The sequence below is a fragment of the Alosa alosa genome, chromosome 19 (assembly GCF_017589495.1).
Source record: "Alosa alosa isolate M-15738 ecotype Scorff River chromosome 19, AALO_Geno_1.1, whole genome shotgun sequence".
NCBI classification, from domain to species: Eukaryota; Metazoa; Chordata; class Actinopteri; order Clupeiformes; family Clupeidae; genus Alosa; species Alosa alosa.
This window is the reverse complement of record NC_063207.1, coordinates 11,127,124-11,147,651: the sequence shown is the minus strand read 5'-3', so window position 1 is coordinate 11,147,651 and position 20,528 is coordinate 11,127,124. Positions and strand designations below refer to the sequence as shown.

Genomic DNA, 20,528 nt, shown 5'->3' with positions numbered 1-20,528 from the left:
TTCATTGTGTTGTATCGGTACTGAGGCTTCATAGTTTGGCAGAGCAGTTTTGGCTTTGGCAAGAGGAAAATGGAAAAAATCAGTCTTGTCAGTTAAGCAATTGAGGATGTAGAACAGCGAGTGGGAGAAAGAGAGAGAGAGAGAAGGGAGAAGCGAGGGGAAAAAGAGAACAGGAGAGAGAGGAAGAGAAGGAGAGAGGGGTGATGACATGATGATGAAACGGTTCACGGCTCCCCTGAAAGGTGTTTCCGAAAAAGGTAAAGAAGTGTTCTTAATAGTGTGGCGTAAGCCATGGCCTGCTCCTTAGGTCCATCGCTCCAGTGGCTTGACCCCTCAGCTGCATCACTGTGGCATGGCAGTGACCAAACAGAGGGTGACCGGGCCAATTTGGGTAATATTCCTTCTTTCTGTGCCTGGTGGGTCGCCAAAAATACCACCAGCTGTAGCACTCTGGGAAAGGGTTACTTAGCCACTGACCGAGGGTGTGGGCTCAGATCCGCTGACTCCATAATGAGTGTGTGTGTTTCAGAAAGGTCTTTGGGTAGTGTGTAATTTGTTCATTTCCTCACAAACAAGTAATCTTTAGAGATTTTTTAGTGTGTGTGTGTGTGTGTGTGTGTGTGTGTGTGTGTGTGTGTGTGTGTGTGTGTGTGTGTGTGTGTGTGTGTGTGTGTGTGCGCGCGCGCGCGTGTGTAAGAAAGAGAGGGAGGGAGAGAGAGAGAGAGTTTCCTTTGCTTGCAGCTGGCTGTGTTTGTAATGTAAGAAAGGGCAGTGGTGGGAAAAAGCTCTGAGGCTCTCTGATGTGTGCGGCTCCTGCCTTCTTTCTGATGGCACAGCAGTTGCTCCAGCCCTCGTGGACTGCTCTACAGTCATGTGGCAGTCTCTCTATGAAGGCTCTGTTACTGTCAATCTCTGTTTCTCTGTTTCCTTCTCTTCAACTCTTTCTTTCTCCTATGTTCTCTCCATGTCATGTTCTTCTCATTTTCACTATTTTCTCTCTTTTCATGCCTGTCTCCATTCCTGTCTTTATTTCTCTCTGTCTGTCTGTCTGTCTGTCTGTCTGTCTGTCTGTCTGTCCATCTATAGGATCACATCTTTACTTCTGTCCTGTCCTTTCTCTCTTCCTCTGTTGTTCCCTCTCTCCCTCTCTCCCTCTCTCTATCTGCTGCCCCTCAACCCACCCCTGTTTGACCAGCTGTGGTTCAGCTGCAGATAAACTGTCAGATAAGAGTGTCATTTCCACAGTGCTTCCCAATATATCTCTCTCTTTCTCTCTGTCTCTCTCTGTCTCTTTCTCCCTCTCTCTCTCTCTCTCTCTCTCCCTCTCTCTCTCTGTGGCTCACATATCCAAATGGAGTGGTTTTCCTTTAAGGATAAAGATTAGCGTCAGGGAGAATCCTGTCACAGTACCGAGTGGGGGAGAGGAGGGCTGAAGTGGGGGATGGGCAGTCACCATGTGTCCACCACGCACAGTTCTCCTCACCATGGAGACGGTTACTGAGCAGTACCTGTGCTCAGCATCTCTCTGTGTCTTTCTGTTCTTACACGTAGACTCTACTTGTTCCCTTAGCGAACAGAAGGCATTTCTTGTGAAGTGCTAGCTTGTTGCGATAGAGTTAGCATTACTTCAAGCTGGAAGATAGTTGCATCTGCACTCAATAAATTGATTTTTCTCCTCTCACTGGAAAATGCCCATGAGGAAATAAGATAGACAACCGGTCAATCAGGGTAGAACAAAAAGATCTTGGTCATACCTCTCAAAAATGATGCTTGTCTTTGAGTGGTTGACAGGAGCTGTTATCAAAGTGTCCTTTGTAAAAAGGAACCTTTGTTGTCAATTATGCACAGAGCACCTTCAAAGGAGATGAGCAGAGAGTGTTAGCAGTGTACCTCACGTGTGTGTGTGTGTGTGTGTGTGTGTGTGTGTGTGTGTGTGTGTGTGTGTGTGTGTGTGTGTGTGTGTGTGTGTCTGGGTGTGTGTGTGTGTCTGGGGATTCCTGGAGCAGTGAACTGATAACATGTGTTAATTAAGATGACATGAGCCTGGTGCCTCCCACAGTGTCATGACTCATGCCAGCACAGGGAAGGGTGTGTGTGTGTGTGTGTGTGTGTGTGAGTGAGAGAGAGAGAGAGAACATGTCAGTGTGTGCAATAATGCATGCATGATTGTATGTAAATGCTTTAGATAAAAGAGTTGAAAGGAGTAAGAGTACATACCTGAGATGAAAGCGAGTTTACTGAAGGGTGAAATATGTGTGTGTAAGCATGCCACACTGTCAAACTAAGTCGGCGTGCTAATTTGCCTCAGTGTTTATGTACATATAACACACACACACACACACACACACAAACACACAACCAAACACCTCCGAGGTTTGACATGCTGTGTTTATATGAATGACTCTTCACAGCTCCCATTGAGAGGGTGGTGTTCATGGGCTCCTTACACACACACACACACACACACACACACACACACACACACACACACACACACACACACAAACAAACACGCCAGGGTCAAAGGGTTGCAGCTGCTCTGAGCTATGGCTCCTGCCCCCATTACAGTACAATCACCATCATTAGCATTTACAGGAAGCCTCAGACCAGATAGTGCTGCGCTGTTTTTGTGTGTGTGTGTGTGTGTGTGTGTGTGTGTGTGTGTGTGTGTTAGTGTTAATTTTATCACCTATTTTTAATTTAGTCTTAGTCTTAGTCTTGTGACGAAATGTCCTTTTTAGTCTTTGTCATATTTAGTCATTCAAATATCATTTTTGTTAGTCAAGTTTTAGTCGACTAAAAGTCTTGTCATTTTAGTGTAGTTTTAGTCAAAAGAAAACTAAAGGTATCTTAGTCTTAGTCAATTTTAGTCAACACATTTTAGTCTTTTTTTTTTATAACAAATTATTTCTGATTACCATTTGAGTCAAATAGTGTTTCACACATCTCAATTTTCCAACAACATTGTGTGTCCACAGGGCTACTTTCGTCTGTTATAATTACTCATTCTGATTTTTTTGTCAGTCAGTATGTTTACATGCACAGGTAAGTCAAGCTACAGTTATAGCTTCGGCTGGGATTTGACCATAGACAGTAAAAAGATTTGACTGGACCACTGTCATATTCGTAGACCAGTGTTTCTCAAAGTGTGGTCGGGGATCACTGGTGGTCTACAAGCTATCCCAAGTGGTCCACGAGCAGGCGTGGTAAAATATAATATAGATGAGTTGTTTGCAATATAACTTGTATGTAAATCCAAACAGTTCTGCAACACTGTCTATGTAAGATATGCCAATTTAAATCATACAGTATGAATCCTCTGACACAATAAGCAAAGTGCAAAGTCAATAAGCAAGGTGGTTCAGTGAGTATGCCTATTGTGTAGACTAATTATAGGCTACTGTTGAAGTAGGTCTAATCTTTTTTTTTTTTTTTTAGCTAGGGTTAGTTAAGTGGTCCTGAAACTGAAAAAAAGTTTGAGAAACACTGTTGTAGGCTAAACTATTAATGTTTTTACTCATACCTCGCTAGATGGCGATATGTTAAACACAACACATTCCCCAAACAGACTCTCCATCTTAGCCATAGCTAACCTGCTAGCGAACTTTCCATATTAGCTTACTTGCTAGCAAACTTTGCATCATCAGTCTAACTAGATGAATAGTTGACATTACATGCTGAACATTTTCATTATGGACATTCTGGGGATGTTCATTTGTATGAAGAAGCTTCAACTTCTGGGTATGTAGCATTGTGGCATAAAGCTTAGGTAGTTAAACGCTAACTCTGGCAGAAATCTCCAGTGTTCTTGTTCCATGTAGTTTTAGTGTTGCAGCCACAGGGTTGCAGCAGCAGCACGCGACTAGCCTACAGGAAAGCTGTTAGCGTTATGAACATAACAGCTAGATATTCTGTCTTCTCATTTTGTGACGAAACATGAAGGGAGATTTTTATCTTAGTTTTATTTCATGCAAAACATTTTAGTCTCGTCTTTTTTAGTCAACAATAATGCATCTTAAGATAGTCTTAGTCAGTGTTTCAGGACATTACTGCCTTCTCGTCATCGTCTCGTCTTAGTCAGGAAAAAAAAGGTCGTTGACGAACATATTTCCTCTCGTCTCGTCTGACGAAATTAACACTAGTGTGTGTGTGTGTGTGAATGTGTGTGTGTGTGTGTGAGTGTGTGTATCTGTATGTACTGTGTGGATCATCGTGACCAAGCGTAAGCATCTTTCAGTGTGTATAAGCATGCACGGCTTCACACTTACATTGGGGTAAGCGTGTGGACAAACAAAGCCATTATGTAATAGATAAAGACATGTCTAATATGTATCCCTGAAACTATACTATGACGTTTATTGGCGTCTTTGTGTTACATCAAGTTTTTCCCATACATTGACTTTTTTTGTGGCGGCCCACCACAATATCAACATTGACCACCACTCAATTATTTTCCAGGTTGTACTAAATTGTGCTTAAATCTGGTTAGCATCATAACCACGCTGCACTAATTTGTTAAAAACTGTTGCATTCAAGTTAGGTCTGCAAACCAACCACCACAGATGGAATTCAATTCTCTGGGAAACAATGACATCATATGTGTCTGAAGGTGGTAGAGGAAGTTGCACATTTCAGGTTTTCTACCTCACTCCTACCTCACTTCCTTTTTCACTCACACTTCACTTCTGTGTGCTGTGATGGTGTGGCATGGAGCCACATGATGTGACCTGTGACGGCATGCCATTATGTAATGTGACATTCCACGACATCTATATGCTCCACTGTCCTATACCTGACCTGATCTCCTCAAAGCCTTCCTCTATAGATGACCCACGGCCCCAAGTCATCACTTTTAATGGCCATATAGACAGTTCCTTTGGCCACTGCTGCGTCATTCATTGGCTAGTAGTTCATTTAACGGCCCTGGCTGGGGCCACAGCCACATACTCCCCAAATCAATATGGCTGTCCAGTATGGCCCCCCTTACGGTAGCTCCAGTGGGTCACTGTCACTGCATAGCTCATCAGCAGCTGCCACAGTGAAGGGTGTTTTTGTGTGTGTGTGTGTGTGTGGGTGGTTGAGGATAGTTGCGAGGTACAGTGTGTGAGAGTGGTATTGTGTGTGTAGTGTGTGTTTGGGGCGGGGGGGATTCTGTGTGAAATTGTCCACGCCCTTGGCTAGACCGGAAGAGGAGGATGCTGAGATCGGCCTTTGGGTGGGCTAACAGGGGCGGCTCCCATGTCACAGCTGTGGTGGGGGTTGGGTGTGTGTGTGTGTGTGTGTGTGTGTGTGTGTGTGTGTGTGTGTGTGTGTGTGTGTGTGTGTGTGAGAGAAAGAAAGGGGAGGTTGGCAGTGAGGTAATCCCCCTCCGGGGCAGTAAGCAGGACAGATGCACTCAGAGGGCAACCGGATCAGACACACACACACACACACACACACACACACACACACACACACACACACACACCCACACATCTGATGAGCTGTACAGTAGTAGTTCTCAGTTACAAGCCTCTGTCTGATGTCTGATGAGCCTCCCCTCAGCTCCGCTGCCCGACCAGCCAGCCACTCAGCCCTAGCATTAGCCGGCGGCTTCGCTAATGGGCCCCTTTTTAATGGAGCAACACAGAGGAGAGCGAATGGGCTAGAGTTACCCGTTTTTGGATGATGTGATGATCCTGTGAATGTATACAGAAGTGATTCAGTCAGACTGGTTGGGATTCACAGACAAAGACTAGGAAGACAAGGAGTAGGAGGATAAATAGTGATAGATAGTGGTGGTTGTTTTTGGGGGTTTTTTTCTTGTGGGGGAGAAACATGGATAGGATGCAGTTTCACCCTCAACAACCTCTCCTCCCGCAAAGCTTCAGTGACTCTGGACTGCACGTCAGGGTGGGCTCCAAAGTCAGGTCGGTCTTTACATTGAGCTTATGGTGTGTGTGTGTGTGTGTGTGTGTGTGTGTGTGTGTGTGTGTGTGTGTGTGTGTGTGTGTTTGTAATGAGTGTATAGGCAAATTACATCTAGTGATTTGTTAAAGAACTCCTTTGGGATACGTGCTTGTTTTTTCTACCCTTTTATTCTGTTTTAGGGTTTTATAAGAATTGAGAAGTCACACTGAGTGCACCGTAGCACGTCCAAATTGTATCTACTGCTGTCAGTAAAATGTCCTTATTAGGGTAGACTAGAGCACTTTGAGATGTCCAAACTAGCCCCTACTCACGCACTAAAGAGCAGTCATTTTCGGTCAACTCTATGTTGAAATCACCAGGTTATTGAGAAGAGAAGAGCTTCAGGCTAGTTTGTGCCTCGCGGATGAATGCTCCTTTTATGAACACGGGTTGAGTGTTTCGCTGTGAAACCCCCACAGTAGACCTCTTTCACAGATCTATTATATAATTTCAGAAGCTCTTCATTAAATGTACTAACTACCATATTCAGCTTTCCATGTATCATTAACAATTGAACACACTGGCATGAATTATACAGTTCATGCATTTTTTTTTAATTTATTTTGAGGGGTGTATTTGAATAGGCATTGCTCAATTTTGCTATTTTCATCTGAAAGACTTGTAATCACAAACATACTGGTAGTTCAATTGTGAATCAGTTGTGTGGTATTACCGATTATGCTGGTGGTAGCATTAGACTAACTTCACTTCCCAGTTAATAATAGTTAATAATGTTTTTTTTTTAGGTCAGTATGTAGTAAGTGCATTTCATCCACTAGAATGAGATACCACAGATCCATAGGGAGGACCTCTGTGGTGTTATGGAGTGCATTCTTCCTCCCTCTCTCTCTCAGCCTCTCTTTCTCCCTTTCTGTCTCACTCTCTCTCAGTCTCTCTCTCTCTCTCTCTTTCTCTCATCCCCCATCTCCCTCCTCCTCTCTCTCCCCATCTTTGCATCAGTCGGATGGAAGATAGCCTCGGTAAAAGCAGAAACATCTAGCTAAGCACATAAGCACATTCATTTAGAAGCAAGAAAATGCCATTAGGGCGTCTGCTGCTCTCTCTCTCTCTCCCTATCTCTCCCCATTGCACCTTGCACTCCCACTCTTATCTTGTTCTTGCTCTCCCTTTGTAGGTTTATAAATCCACACTTCCATTCCATTTCTCTGTGGTTTAAATGGTACAATAGGATGGGGGCACAGATGTAACATCCAGCAGGAAAGTTAAGTGCTGGGCCTGCTGGCCCATGTGACGCTTAGGGATTGGCTTAACGTGGCAGATTAAAATGTTATTGTCGTGGAGAACGTGACAAAATTGCTGCCAGCACAGTGGCGATTTCAGAGCTTCCATTTGCATCATTATGTATGCTGATGATATAATGATATGCTGGTGATAATGATATGCTGGTGATATAATAATTTATAACATCAATTCAGATTAATTCAGACCTGTGTTGCTTGGCTTTCTGTTATGTATTGTTAAATTTTTTGAATCCATGGATTTATCATTCATGAATTTATCTCTCTGAAACCCAGTATCCATAAAGTATTATAAAAAGACTCATAAAGCTTAATGAAGTCTTTATAATGCCTAATAATGATTGGCATATGCAAGTATAGAGGGAGATGGAGAGAGAGAGAATGAGAGAGGTAGGGAAGCTACCATTCATGTTGCGTCTGCTGTAACAATTAGCTTAGTGGTGCGTACTTTCAGAAAAATAGACCAGTCATCTAAAATGTTTTTACGCGCCACGAACGGAACGCTTAAGTTATGCGCCCAGAGTAACTTCCCTGTAAAGCACTTTCCTGTTAATGGTAACACTCACAAACCACCCTTAAAACACTTACAATGTTTCCACACAGCCTTGGGACTTACACCCACCTTTCAATCAGACTCTGATCCTAGATTGGAGCTCTGCTAAATTAGAGCCTGGTTAATTTAGACTTTACAGCAGAAGGAGTTAATGATCTTCCTGGAAGCCTTTACCATAATCCACCTCATGTTCTGACAACCCCCCCTCTCTCCTCCTCCTCCTCTGATCTTTACTCCATCAAAATGATTACTGGACTCGTTACTTCAAATAGAAAAACAGCACTCGCCCATATATTCTGCCTCTGGTCTCAGCTTGCTCCTGCTATGCTTCTAATAACAGGGGACTTTCATAGTTGTTTCCCTTTTTCCCAGAATTCATCATACATACTGTTGTTAACATCCATGTTTGTGCCTGAGGTTAAATATATCCTCCCCCTTAATTTAGAGTCTGCTTTAGTTTACAACATCATCTCATATTTGCGGGGATGCATTTTTAGAGCATTGCTACTGAAATGTACCAATTGTACCTAAATGGGCAGCCGTGGCCTACTGGTTACCGGTTCGAACCCCGACCAGTAGGCACGGCTGAAGTGCCCTTGAGCAAGGCACCTAACCCCTCACTGCTCCCCGAGCGCCGCTGTTGTTGCAGGCAGCTCACTGCGCCGGGATTAGTTTATGTTAACTGTGTGCTGAGTGTGTTTCACTAATTCATGGATTGGTATAAATGCAGAGACCAAATTTCCCTCACGGGATCAAAAGAGTATATATACTTATATATAAATGCGTGTTTGTTCAGTTAATACCAACTTTAGTCACACGAGGATAGTCAGGATCTGAAAATCAAACTTGTACTCGGGTCGGGTTGTACAGTTGAACTGACTGATCCTTTGGCTGCTGTGCATTGGCAAGGTTTTCCTGGCATGTCTCCCAATGAGTCTTGAAGTGAGGAGATGGGAAGAGAAACCAGTGATTATCGATGTGTAGTCCAACAGCACGAGTGTTGAACACGGCGCTGCAGCCTCACCCACTCTGCCTTGGCAAATGGGTGTCAATCAGAAACGTTGTGGTGAGATAAGACTTGCTGGTGGACCCAGTCTTAATCATCTATGGAGGACAAGATCGAGTCAGAAAGGAGTGTGTGTGTGTGTGTGTGTGTGTGTGTGTGTGTGTGTGTGTGTGTGTGTGTGTGTGTGTGTGTGTGTGTGTGTGTGTGTGTGTGTGTGTGAGGGAGAGAAAGAGAGAACAGAGGTGATGGTGATGAGACTGAGTTGGCGGGGAGAGAGAGCAGGGGCCATGTGAGGTGAAAGATGGCTACTTTTAGAAGTGAGAATTAACGAGGACAGAGATGCATTCAAAACAAAAGAGACAAACGTGAGAGTGTGACAGTGGGAAAAAAAATGAAATAGAACGATGACATGTATATTATGCAGAAATGAGTGCAGGGCTTGCATGCAACCACGCAGCTCCCACTGCATGCGCCTCTATTTGAGATACACAGAGAATGAATACCACAAAGGGCAGCCAAAACAGGGGCTAGTTTGGTCTACCTCATTCGGCTGTTTCAAAACACAAATCTGCGTTGCTAAGCCCGCTCAACGAAAAATGTCTCAAAAGATAAATGCCCTCATTACCATTGACACTATACAACCGCAATGCTTCTTATAAATATACTTTGTACACATGTGGTGTGAATATATTTGGTGGTGGAGTTTCAAGAGTGAATTTGACCACAGCAAGTAGCTTTAGATAACCACTGATCCCTATAACTGCATGTAAGTGGGTGAAAGGGCCTTGGTGGTCAATAAAATGCCCACTAAGCAGTCAGGCCATGTGCTGCAGTCAGACACTGAGGTGAGTCTTGCTTGTTCATGGACATTCTACTGACCCCATGCCACTGCAAACAATCAGACAGGCGAACAAAGGCATTTGTCCCTAGCTTCACCCTAAAGCGCTACACACACTGTTTTTCTCTTTCGCGGTATTGCCATAGCAACCTAGGTACTGCTTGATGATGGCTTGTACATACACACAAACTCTCATACCAATACACAGGTTCTGCTCATATCTGTGATATTTTAGGTATTTCAAAATAGGTATTTTAACAGAAGTGGGAATTGGAAATTAAAGATGCAAGATTGAGTGGGTTGAGTGTGTGCGTGCGTGTGTGTGTGTGTGTGTGCGTGTGTTTGTTTGTGTGTGTGTGTGTGTGTGTGTGTGTGTGTGTGTGTGTGTGTGTGTGTGTGTGTGTGTGCGCATGTGTGTGTACAATCATGTGTATATGCACAGTGTTGGGTCAGATTACTTTGAAATGCAATCCATTACTGAGTACAGACTACACACCAATTTTTGTAATCAGTAACGTAATCCATTGGATTACAAATATTGTAACATAATCTGAATACTTTTGGATTACTTAAAAAAAAAAATGGGAGTCAAGCCTGCTAATAATCGAGCTAAAAGCACAGGCTGCTGGTTCTCTTACTAGCACTTACTAGGCGTTTGGAAGGAAGTTTATACAACATACTGCATAGATATGTACCAGTTGGCTATAGTTACACAACTGGAATAGGCCTATAAGCAGACATTGGGTGTCCTCATTTTGGTCAATTTGTCCTCACTTTATAGACAACTTGTCCTCCTTTTCAGAGTCTGGTTGGTGGTCACCCTAGTTTTGCGACATTATAGGACACATGTAGCCTTTATTTCCCCTTTTAAATGCAAATTGTGACTATCAACTGGTCTTGTATTTCTGCACAGAACAACTCACATAAGTATGTTAGTATAAGTATATATACTCTTTTGATCCCTTGAGGGAAATTTGGTCTCTGCATTTATCCCAATCCATGAATTAGTGAAACACACTCAGCACACCGTGAACACACACTAATCCCGACGCAGTGAACTGCCTGCTACAGCGGCGCTCAGGGAGCCGTGACTGCAGAGACCAAATTTATAGTACCAAATATATATACTTATACTAACTTACTTATGTGAGTTGTTCTGTGCCTTGCTCAAGGGCACTTCAGCCGTTCCTACTGGTCGGGGTTCGAACCGGCAAACCTCCGGTTACAAGTTCGAAGCGCTAACCGGTAGGCCACGGCTGCCCCTAAATTGAAATGGATGGTTATGCTAAAAGGCAATAACCCCTTAAATGAAGACTTCTAGCAAGTTTTGTGCAAATAAATGACAGATTGAGAAATATAGCCATCAACACATTTAAAGCATCTTGCTGTGAAAAAAGATAGCAATTACAAAGCATGATTGAAAAAAGATGGCAATTACAAAGCATGATTATCACACATACTGTGAACTGTGTTATTTGACTGAGGGGCCCTGTTTAGATATCAGGATGAATAATATAACCTATGTTATATGATTGAGGGGGCCCTATTAAGGCATATCACATAACATAACCTATGTTATTTGACTGAGGGTTCTTATTCCAGTATCAGGGCTGGAGATTTTAATTTCCCTTCAGTTTAAGTGTGTGTGTGTGGTTAACTTAGTCAACACGTTTACACCAGGTCACCTCTTCAACCCCTGATTGTCTATCAGGATGTACCTGGGGATCAATAAAGTATCTATCTATCTATCTATCTATCTATCTATCTATCTATCTATCTGACACAAGGTCAGACTAGTTCAATCTTTAACTCCAGCCCACCTCCTCCCCCAACCCTCTCACACTCAGTGACAAAAAGCACTCAACTAATGGAGTTATGGCTGGAAGAAAGATGGAGAGAGACAAAGATTGTAAGAAAGAGAGAGAGTGTCCCTGCCCTCCTCTAGTTGTATTTAAAAGAGAGATGCATTTACGTTGAATGGATGGACCAAATGCCTCAGTCATACAGACCTGTGTTGTTACACAGCCTCCTTTATCAAGCTTTGCCCATGAGGTTGATCTTACAAGGTAATGCATTTTGAGGTTGTGGTCTTTCTCTTTCTCTCTATTTCTATCTCTTGCTCTCTCTCCCTCCCTCCCCCTCTTTCTCTTTGTCTCTATGCCTTCCCAGCTAGGCGAAAAGAGCATATTCAGGAACAGTCACTGGAGGCGGCCATTACATCAACCCCAGTCTTATGGGCTACTGGGGCAGTCTTTAGAAATTATCTTAATGGATTCAGCCATTTTATTTTTTTTTGCTGCCACATGAGTGATCACGGTGTTTGGTTTATTTAACGCTTCCATCCTTCATTGTATGTTGATCTCAAGGGGCCATGTCAACCCATTCCATAACCACTCATTTCATGTATAAGCCACCTAGTTAAACACAAAAAGTAAAAATGAGGTGTTGTAATTGAAGGTATCTGTGACCTAACATAGTCAAAACTGCACGAAATTGGAAGTGTAGGATCATTATGACACCCTCTGTATGCACGCCAAGTTTTGTGGAATTCGTTCATGGGGGGCCACACAATAAATTAATTTATGTTACTATACACCAACTGGCCTGTAGGTGGCGGGAGACAGTTTTCTGTGAATATCTCGAGAACTGTAGGGCCTAGGAGGTCCACCTTTTTTTTTATATGTTGGTCTTAAGGGGCATGTCAACCCATCCCATTACCACTTATTTCATGTATAAACCACCTAGTTAAAAAATTAAAAAGCAAAAAATTAGGTGTTTTCATCTCAATATCTCTGGCTGACAAGGTCAAAACTGTTTAGTGACGCACATCAACAAGGATTCCCGGGACACTGAAAGACCGGGTACACAAAACTTGGTGGGCATGTACCCCACATGGATAGCATGGAACCGTCATTTTTAGTTTTCATCTGCAGCCCCCAGCTGGACTGGACCCCGAAAGGAGGGGTAGGGCAGACACAGTTCTCTGTGAATCTTTTATGGTATGTTGGTCTCAAGGGCCCACATCAACCTGGCTCATAATCACTCATTCACTCAATCACTCATTTGTGATTTGCCCCGGTAAAAAAAATGAAAATCAGTAGGATTAAAAGAAAGCCAAAATAAATATTCATCATCATCATCATGGCTGCATTTTCAGTATTGGCGAAGTAGTCGTTTGTCCACTAGATGGCGCATCGTTGCAGTGAGGCGTAATTTTGTTGGAAGTTAAAAGTGGGTTGGAAAAAACAATGGGCGCTTCATACAAGGACTGTAATTCACGAGCGAACATCTAATAAGGATAGGGCGATGTTCACATGAAGTGTAATTCCCATTTCTTCTTGAAGCGAAATAAATCTGAGGATGTTTATCGGACATGCTTGGTTTTTTACTGCAGGTACCTTAATCTTGTAATATCAATAAGGACCTAGGTAATGTTACGGTTAGCGTTGGTTGAGTGATGGAGGCATTTGATTTATTGCATTTGTAGAAAACTATAAATGCGGTTATACCAAACAAATGTATAGCAGCACTGTTTGTATCTTTCGACTGTCATTTATTGCCGCGTGCTACAAAAAATCATTCTGTGCAATGGAAGATTTACCAACGTTACACCGGGTCTGATACAGTTTTGCCTATACATCGCGTGAGACTGAGGGCGCCTGTTTATTTTGTTTTAAGTGCGTGCAGGGTGTGAGAGGGGAATCGATGTGCTTTGATTACAGCTTGGTAGTTGTAGTCTGTGAAATTAAAAAGCACGGTGTGTGTGAAGTATCCAAACAATGACACCTTCATTTCATTATGGCTGCTTTAGCAAAACACCTTAAGCTACTGTGTAGTGGGTCCCATTTAGAAGTGGCTACTTCATTCGCTTTTCATTGACTCATGGAGCTGCGTGAATGTTATTACAACTTTTCGCCATACGATATGACAGTTTAAGTCCGGCTGATATTGTAAAGTAAGCCATTGGTTTCAAAGGAGATTTTGACAATTGACAATTTATGTTGTAAATAGGCCTACCTTATAATCCTACCTGTAGCTTAGGGAAGCTAACAGCTTTCTATTAGGATCTAGTTTGTTAGTTACCGTTTTGTCATAACTCCCTGATGCATTTTTGCATTTAGAATAGCCAGAGCGTGTATATCTCAATCGAAAATTAAACAATATCGGGTGCCTATGGACTAGGCTGGGTGAACCCAGCCTGATCTGCCTCGCTATTTATTTTTTGATTTCTTAAAAGATTGAGCTTGGTCTGATGAAAGCCAGACTAGCCATGGACCTCAGTTAAACAATGCAAGGGAACATGAATCAGCCTATATTTGCACTAACAATAACGGACAAAAGCTCTTCAACTTTGGCCCGTTAAAATGTGTATGAACAGTCTAGCGGCGCATTTCATCAAGGCCCATTTGGACATGTCAGTTATTTGCACCACTGGTTAGATGTAAAACAGCATTTGGGTTTCAGACTAGGCTACTGTTACTTAATTTGTGCATTAACAATAACGTTTCAGACTACTGTTACTTAATTTGTGCATTGACAATAAAGTATTACATTAACTAAAGATGACTAAAATCTTATGTAGAAGAAGAAAAACATTCACAAAAAATCCATCCATCCAAAAAATGACCTTTTGTTTTTTTGATAGCTGTTGAAAAGGCATGGAACTGACAGAGATGTTTTTGTTTAAAAATACATAAAAAAAAATTAAAAAATAACATTATGCTGATACCTTTTGCTTTTCCCAAATACAATGTAGCCTACAGGTGTAAGTGACCTTTCATCAATCCAGTTGCAATGGATGAACTGTGATGAACTGCCCTACTTGTGATTGTTTAGAGATTTTAAAGGTTTTATAACAATTCTACATCTTCTTTGGCTATTCTACAATCTATTCACCTTTTCAGCACCAGTAGGGTACTTTCTGTGCAGCTGCACACACACTCAGGCATGCCAAACAAGCATACACAAAAGTTTCAAGAGTGGGGATGGAGTAAAATATGGAGACAAAGTGTGATTTATTTTTTAGCTGAACGGATGTACAGGACTGAGCGGCGGTCATATTTTGTAACATGGTACAGGCATTGCCTAGTTAATCTGTGCCACTGGAGCAAGACTGCATGTCGTTTGACTTGGAGTATACTGTTTAAAATGCACATTGTGCCTGCAACAGTTTTGCACTGCAAAGGGTTGAGCAGGTGTGACCTTTACGGCTTTAGCCACACGCTGGAGCAAGGCCATTTATAGGTGTTAACCTCAGTGTTCGAGCAGAGTGAAGAGAAAAAAACAAAACATGATTTAAATAGCACGCTTGTAAGTGCAAAACCACAAGCAGACATGTAGACTGCAAGTGTGAGGTGAATGCATGCCTGCAGATAGATAGCCCATTATCTTAAATTCATAAGGCAATAATTGGACTGTAGATGTATAAATATGATTTAATCAGATAAAAGGTGTTAACGTATTAGTAATATGAATGTCACAACATGTCATTCCAGGTTAACCTTCAGGTTTAATTAAAAAATGTAGACAAAGTCAGATGAATCCGCACAAAATTACTCTAACTAATATGTTGCCATGAATAAACGGAGGCACATTTAGCAAGTATAATATTAATCTTTGGAGAGACTGAAATGATGTGATTCTGCTCGAAAACCATTTTGCAGTGCGGTGAATAATCAAAAGGTCATGCCGTCGGGCTACCTCCCACATGACAACATTTCCATAGAGTTCCCTACATTTCAGATCACCCTCTTTACACACTGCTCCAGTCCACTGATGTCACTTCCTATTGCCCTCAACCGTGACCCCAGAAGAAATAGTTTGCAGAAATCATGCTATGATGATCTCATTGTTTGTTCGCATGGCCAAATTCAGCATAAAATGATGTGCGGCTAGATTCCATTTGTTCCACTTCCTGCGCACTGCTCCATCTGCAAGAGTGTGCTAGCTGAAATAAAATGTGCTGTTACTGTTATTTCACTGCTGTCTGTTATAAGCATACTAGGGCATAGCAAGGCGTTGTTTGTTTATTTGTTTTGCTCAGGATCGATCAATCTCCTTCTCGACACCCTTTCAGTTGCTTAGGTTCTCGCATGCTGGTAACTAGGCTCCATGCAGACTGTCAGGAGGACCTATTTTTAGGTGTGCCTCTATCAACTCAGCATTGCAGCGTTGCCCTCTTCCACCAAAATATTTGGTTAATTTTGTATTTGGAGAGACGGCGTGTTGTTTTATTTATGGCTTGACTCGTGGAAAGTGCTCGTGCATTTTTAAAGGCCAAGTCTAGTATGGAGACTGACAGAACTCGGCTCAACAGCAAACGGAGAGACCACAAACTGGTGCAGGAGCAGCTATTGCTCTCACAGCACCAGAGATCACCTGATCATGATCAATTAACCATATATACGATTTGTTTTTATTTGAAATGTTTAGTTTTCCGTTTTTGTGCATTTTCTTGATCATTTCTCTTCTTGTTAAACTTGCCTGCTTTTGTGCTTATATCAGTGTTGCTTCTAGTGGCTCGGTGCTATACTAGACTCTGACGAAGACGTGGCAGAACGGCGAAACGTTAGTCCCTTATGTTGGCACTTTAAAATCTTAAGTTTATACATCTGTGTTGCTCCGGTAAAACTCCTATGTCTTGGTGCTTCATCCCACCCTGTCACCTAGGACCTAAACACATTTACGGATACATACGACCTCCCCACCCTAAATAGCCTCAGATAATGTCAACAGTGAGTGGCAGAGAGAATCAGGCTGAATACGGTTGAAACATGGCCCCCTTGACTGCTCTAGCTGTAGAGAGACCGAGAGATGAGGGTTGACAGAGGTGCAGATGTTGGGATTGGATCTGTCAAACGCTGTCATGCCCACTCTATTCTCCCTTCACCATGGCCCAACACCTGGTTCTTGTGACTTGTGACTCAACTTGTTTACACTGTTACATCGGTATTCACACTAGCTGGTTGTGGTGGCCTCGTTTTTCCTTTGGGTCTAGCCAGGTCTACGGTGACTGCAAATCATTGTAGTTTCTGCTATTAACTTGAGAAAGTTGCCAGCAGTATTTATAACACAACAACATGTCTGGTTACCGGCTACTGGCTATAAAGTCATATGACTCCACACTACTATTTTGATGGTGGTGTCACACGCATTGCTGAAGTGGTGCCTATAATGTTGCTATTAATTTACATCCTGCCACACGTAGTAGTGGATGTGTAAAAATGTAATGTACACATGCAATGCGTGCATATGCACACCACACACACACACACACACACACACACACACACACACACACACACACACACACACACACACACACACACACACACACACACTTAAGCTGAATGGGAAGTAAAACCACTGTTGCTTTAAATAAGTATTATGGCAAGAATGCACATACACATGCAGAAACCCACACACGCCCACACATACACACACACACACACACACTCAATCTTGCATCCTTAATTTCCCACATCTGAAGAATTAGCTATTTTGAAATGGCTAAAAATATCACAGCTTTGAGCAGAACTTGTGTATTGCTATTTGTGTGTATGTGTGTGTGGGGGGGGACATTACAAAACTAAGTGTTTTATGAAAAGAGGAAAGACTGAAGCAAATCACTTTAAAGTACAGTGTACATTTTACTATACAATTTAAAGATCATTGCTGTTTTCCGAACATGTTATCATGTAACCTGGCAGTGTCAGAGCAAGAGTGACTGAGTGAAAGTCTGAATATGTTGAGCTCACATCCAAGTGAAAGCAATCAAAGCAATCACATCCAAGTGAAAGCAATCAATTCCTTCGTTTTGTCCTCAGTTTTGAAATCAAGGCATTGCTCTATGCTATGTCATAGAGCGTCACATTGCTTGTCTTCTCTCTATGCTTCCTCTTTGAGCAGAGAGTGTGGTGTTAGAGGGGAAAACTCATCCGTGTGTATATATACCATTGGCACTCGGCACCCAACCGCTGTGCTGACTTCATACTCTGTACAAAGATTCACTGTGTTTTTTATGCCTAAGCCAGATAAAATGTCAACAAAAAGGTTTGTTAGCATTCAGATGCTACAGCAATTATGTTTTTCTAAGGTCATTCAAGGTGACATGTAGTTGTCGATAGTTAACAGAAATGTCAACAACAGTGAGTGGTTTGGCTCTTGCTCAGCTACTTTTCTGTACTGTTTTGAAGGGTTCACTGTTATTGTCGAAGTTACTGTTCCTTTCATAGGTGTTTATATTGCCCAGGCTATTTGCAGTTTTAACCAAAGTTAAAAGTTGTTTGTTGCTTTCTTAGAAAGAAATCTTGGTGAAGTAAGTGAAAAGGGGTGTGGTGTTTTTGTTGGTTTCTGTGGTGAGGAGGAGCATTCTGGGGTGGGTTGGGGGGTGCTTTGCTTAAATTCATTCCTTGGGATCTCGGGACTGCAGCGTGATTGCGGGTTTCAGACAGTTCAATCTCTAATTCTTGACTGCGAGAGAGCGGTGAGCATCTGCGAGCGCATCTGGCCCCAAGCTGTGAGCTGCAGTGTTGAGCTCGGGATCTGAGAGTTGGGACACTCCCACCCCCTGCGTGGGAAAAACATTACCAGTGTGCCATGGCAGATGAGTGAATGGACAGTGAGGAATGATTGGGAGAAATAATTAGAGGCTGAGAATTTAGTCTGACACATGAAGGTTTTCTTGGTTCAAGCATGCCAGCTTGTGTGTCAGTGTGACAGCAGAGGAGGGAAAAAAGATTGACCATCAAATTGAGAACAGATTTCTGAATGAAAGGATTTGGTCATACGCATGGTTTAGTTTATTTGCTATTAACTGTCAAACCTTCGTTTGGTGAATCATTCATCATTTTAGCACAGCATCCATTATGTGCAAGAACGCTCACCATGCACCATCTTGAGGTGGAGAGGGAGGGAATGAATGAACCAATTTCACTGGGGGATTATTAGTTGAGCAGCATGAATGGGCTAGGTTGGGAAATTAGCCAGGATACTGGGGAACCTGCTACTCTTTGAGATAAGTGCCATGGCATGTTTTGACCACAGGGAGTCAGGATCTAGGTTTAACGTCTCATCCGAAAAACAGCATCTTTTATGGCACAGTGTCCCCGCCACTGCATTGGGACATTATAAATTAGGTAAATTGGGTAAATTAGATGGCTGGCTTAACATGTTTTTGAACTGTGATTATTTAAAGAAGGGCAGGAACTCTGTACCTGTAATTAAATCCCTGTGTCTTTCAACAGCCTATCAGCAGGCTTCTGTCCCTGAAGACTCCTCTCTCTCTGAATGTGTCTTGCTTCATGCTTCATAAGTTTATTATTTTGCTTTGCTACTCATTTATTTATTATTATTTATTTTAAATGTACTGTGTCTTTTCAGGCACTTTGTTACATTCAGCTACCTCATTCTGTTATGACTGTTTCAAAACATTGATGTTTGTGGTATTATAATACAGGCGTATGCCACAGCAAACCCACAGTGCCATGTTTCAGTCTAGAGTCTAGACATTCACTATCGGTTTCTCTGTGGTTGACACTTCCCATGTGCCAGCTAAGTGAGTTACTGCTGTCGAACTTATCAACATTTGGGAGTGAGTAGTTACACTTAGTATCATGGGCACAAACATGATATATGAACATGTCATCTACGTATCATGGACACACACATGATATATTAACACATCATCTACGTATAAAGTTTCACTGAGTAACTGACCCCTGACCTTTGACCCTGATAGTTCTTTTCCCGTCCTTTTTTTGGCTCCACAGTGAACAGAGTATCTGCCAAGCCCGGGCTTCGGTCATGGTGTACGACGACACCAGCAAGAAGTGGGTCCCAATCAAGCCAGGGCAGCAGGGCTTCAGTCGCATTAACATCTACCACAACACTGCCAACAACACCTTCCGCGTGGTGGGGGTCAAGCTTCAGGACCAGCAGGTGAGACACTTGCCATACACGCACACACGCACACACACACACACACACACACACACACACACACTCACACACACACACACACACACACACACACACACACACACACACACACACACACACACACACACATATATACACACACATATATACACATGCACACACGCACATGGACATACATAGTGTAAACTCACTATTCACAAACACATATACACGATTTATTCACATATTCATATACACACACTGTTACGTGTTAACCCTCACTTCATCAATTAGGAAAGAGTGGAGTTATCGAGTAAATCTAAGATGAGCATTCTCACAAATTAAATTTCACTCTGTTCTCGTTTCCCTCCCCCGTCTTTCTGTGGCATTCTACGTGTTTCTCTCTTCCCTTCTGTCTTTCACGTTGCTTTCTGTTCCTCTTTACACTTTCTAATCCTCTGCTATTCTTCTTTTTCTTCTTTTTCTTCTGTTCTTTGTCGTCTTTCTATCAGGTTGTCATAAACTACTCCATCGTGAAAGGTCTCAAATACAACCAGGCCACACCGACCTTCCACCAGTGGCGCGATGCCCGGCAGGTGTACGGCCTCAACTTCGCCAGCAAGGAGGAGGCCACCACCTTCTCCAACGCCATGCTCTTCGCCCTCAACGTCCTGAGCTCGCAGGAGGCTGGTAAGTTCAGTGGAAAAGGTTTTTGAATGGGGAAAGCAAACGCACACCGATAGTTTACATTTTCTTGAGGTGCTGGTCACGGGATACGTAATGTGATAAACAGAGGGAGACCGCATATTTTAGCAGCTCATATGCCAGTAGTTTAATACAAAATAAACAATGTTTTGGCCTGTGGCCTTTCTCAAGTCAAGACTTGAGGCCTCCTCCTTGCTGGCGAAGTCAAGACTTGAGAAAGGCCACAGGCCGAAAGTGGTTCAAAGGGAGGTGAGTTTTCCACTGAAATTGTGATGAACAGAGGGACACCGCACAGTACTC

The 20,528-nt window shown here is 42.6% G+C and overlaps 1 protein-coding gene across 1 annotated transcript in view; it reads left to right on the top strand.

Annotated features, from left to right (window-relative positions):
• The first annotated feature begins 5,523 nt into the window (after positions 1-5,523).
• Positions 5,524-20,528, top strand: part of evla (Enah/Vasp-like a) — a 32,854-nt gene continuing 17,849 nt past the window's right edge. Inside the window, 3 exon segments of the mRNA XM_048228326.1 lie at positions 5,524-5,909; positions 19,376-19,544; positions 20,036-20,213. Of these exon segments, the coding sequence (XP_048084283.1) occupies positions 5,818-5,909; positions 19,376-19,544; positions 20,036-20,213 (439 nt within the window). The 5' untranslated portion in view covers positions 5,524-5,817.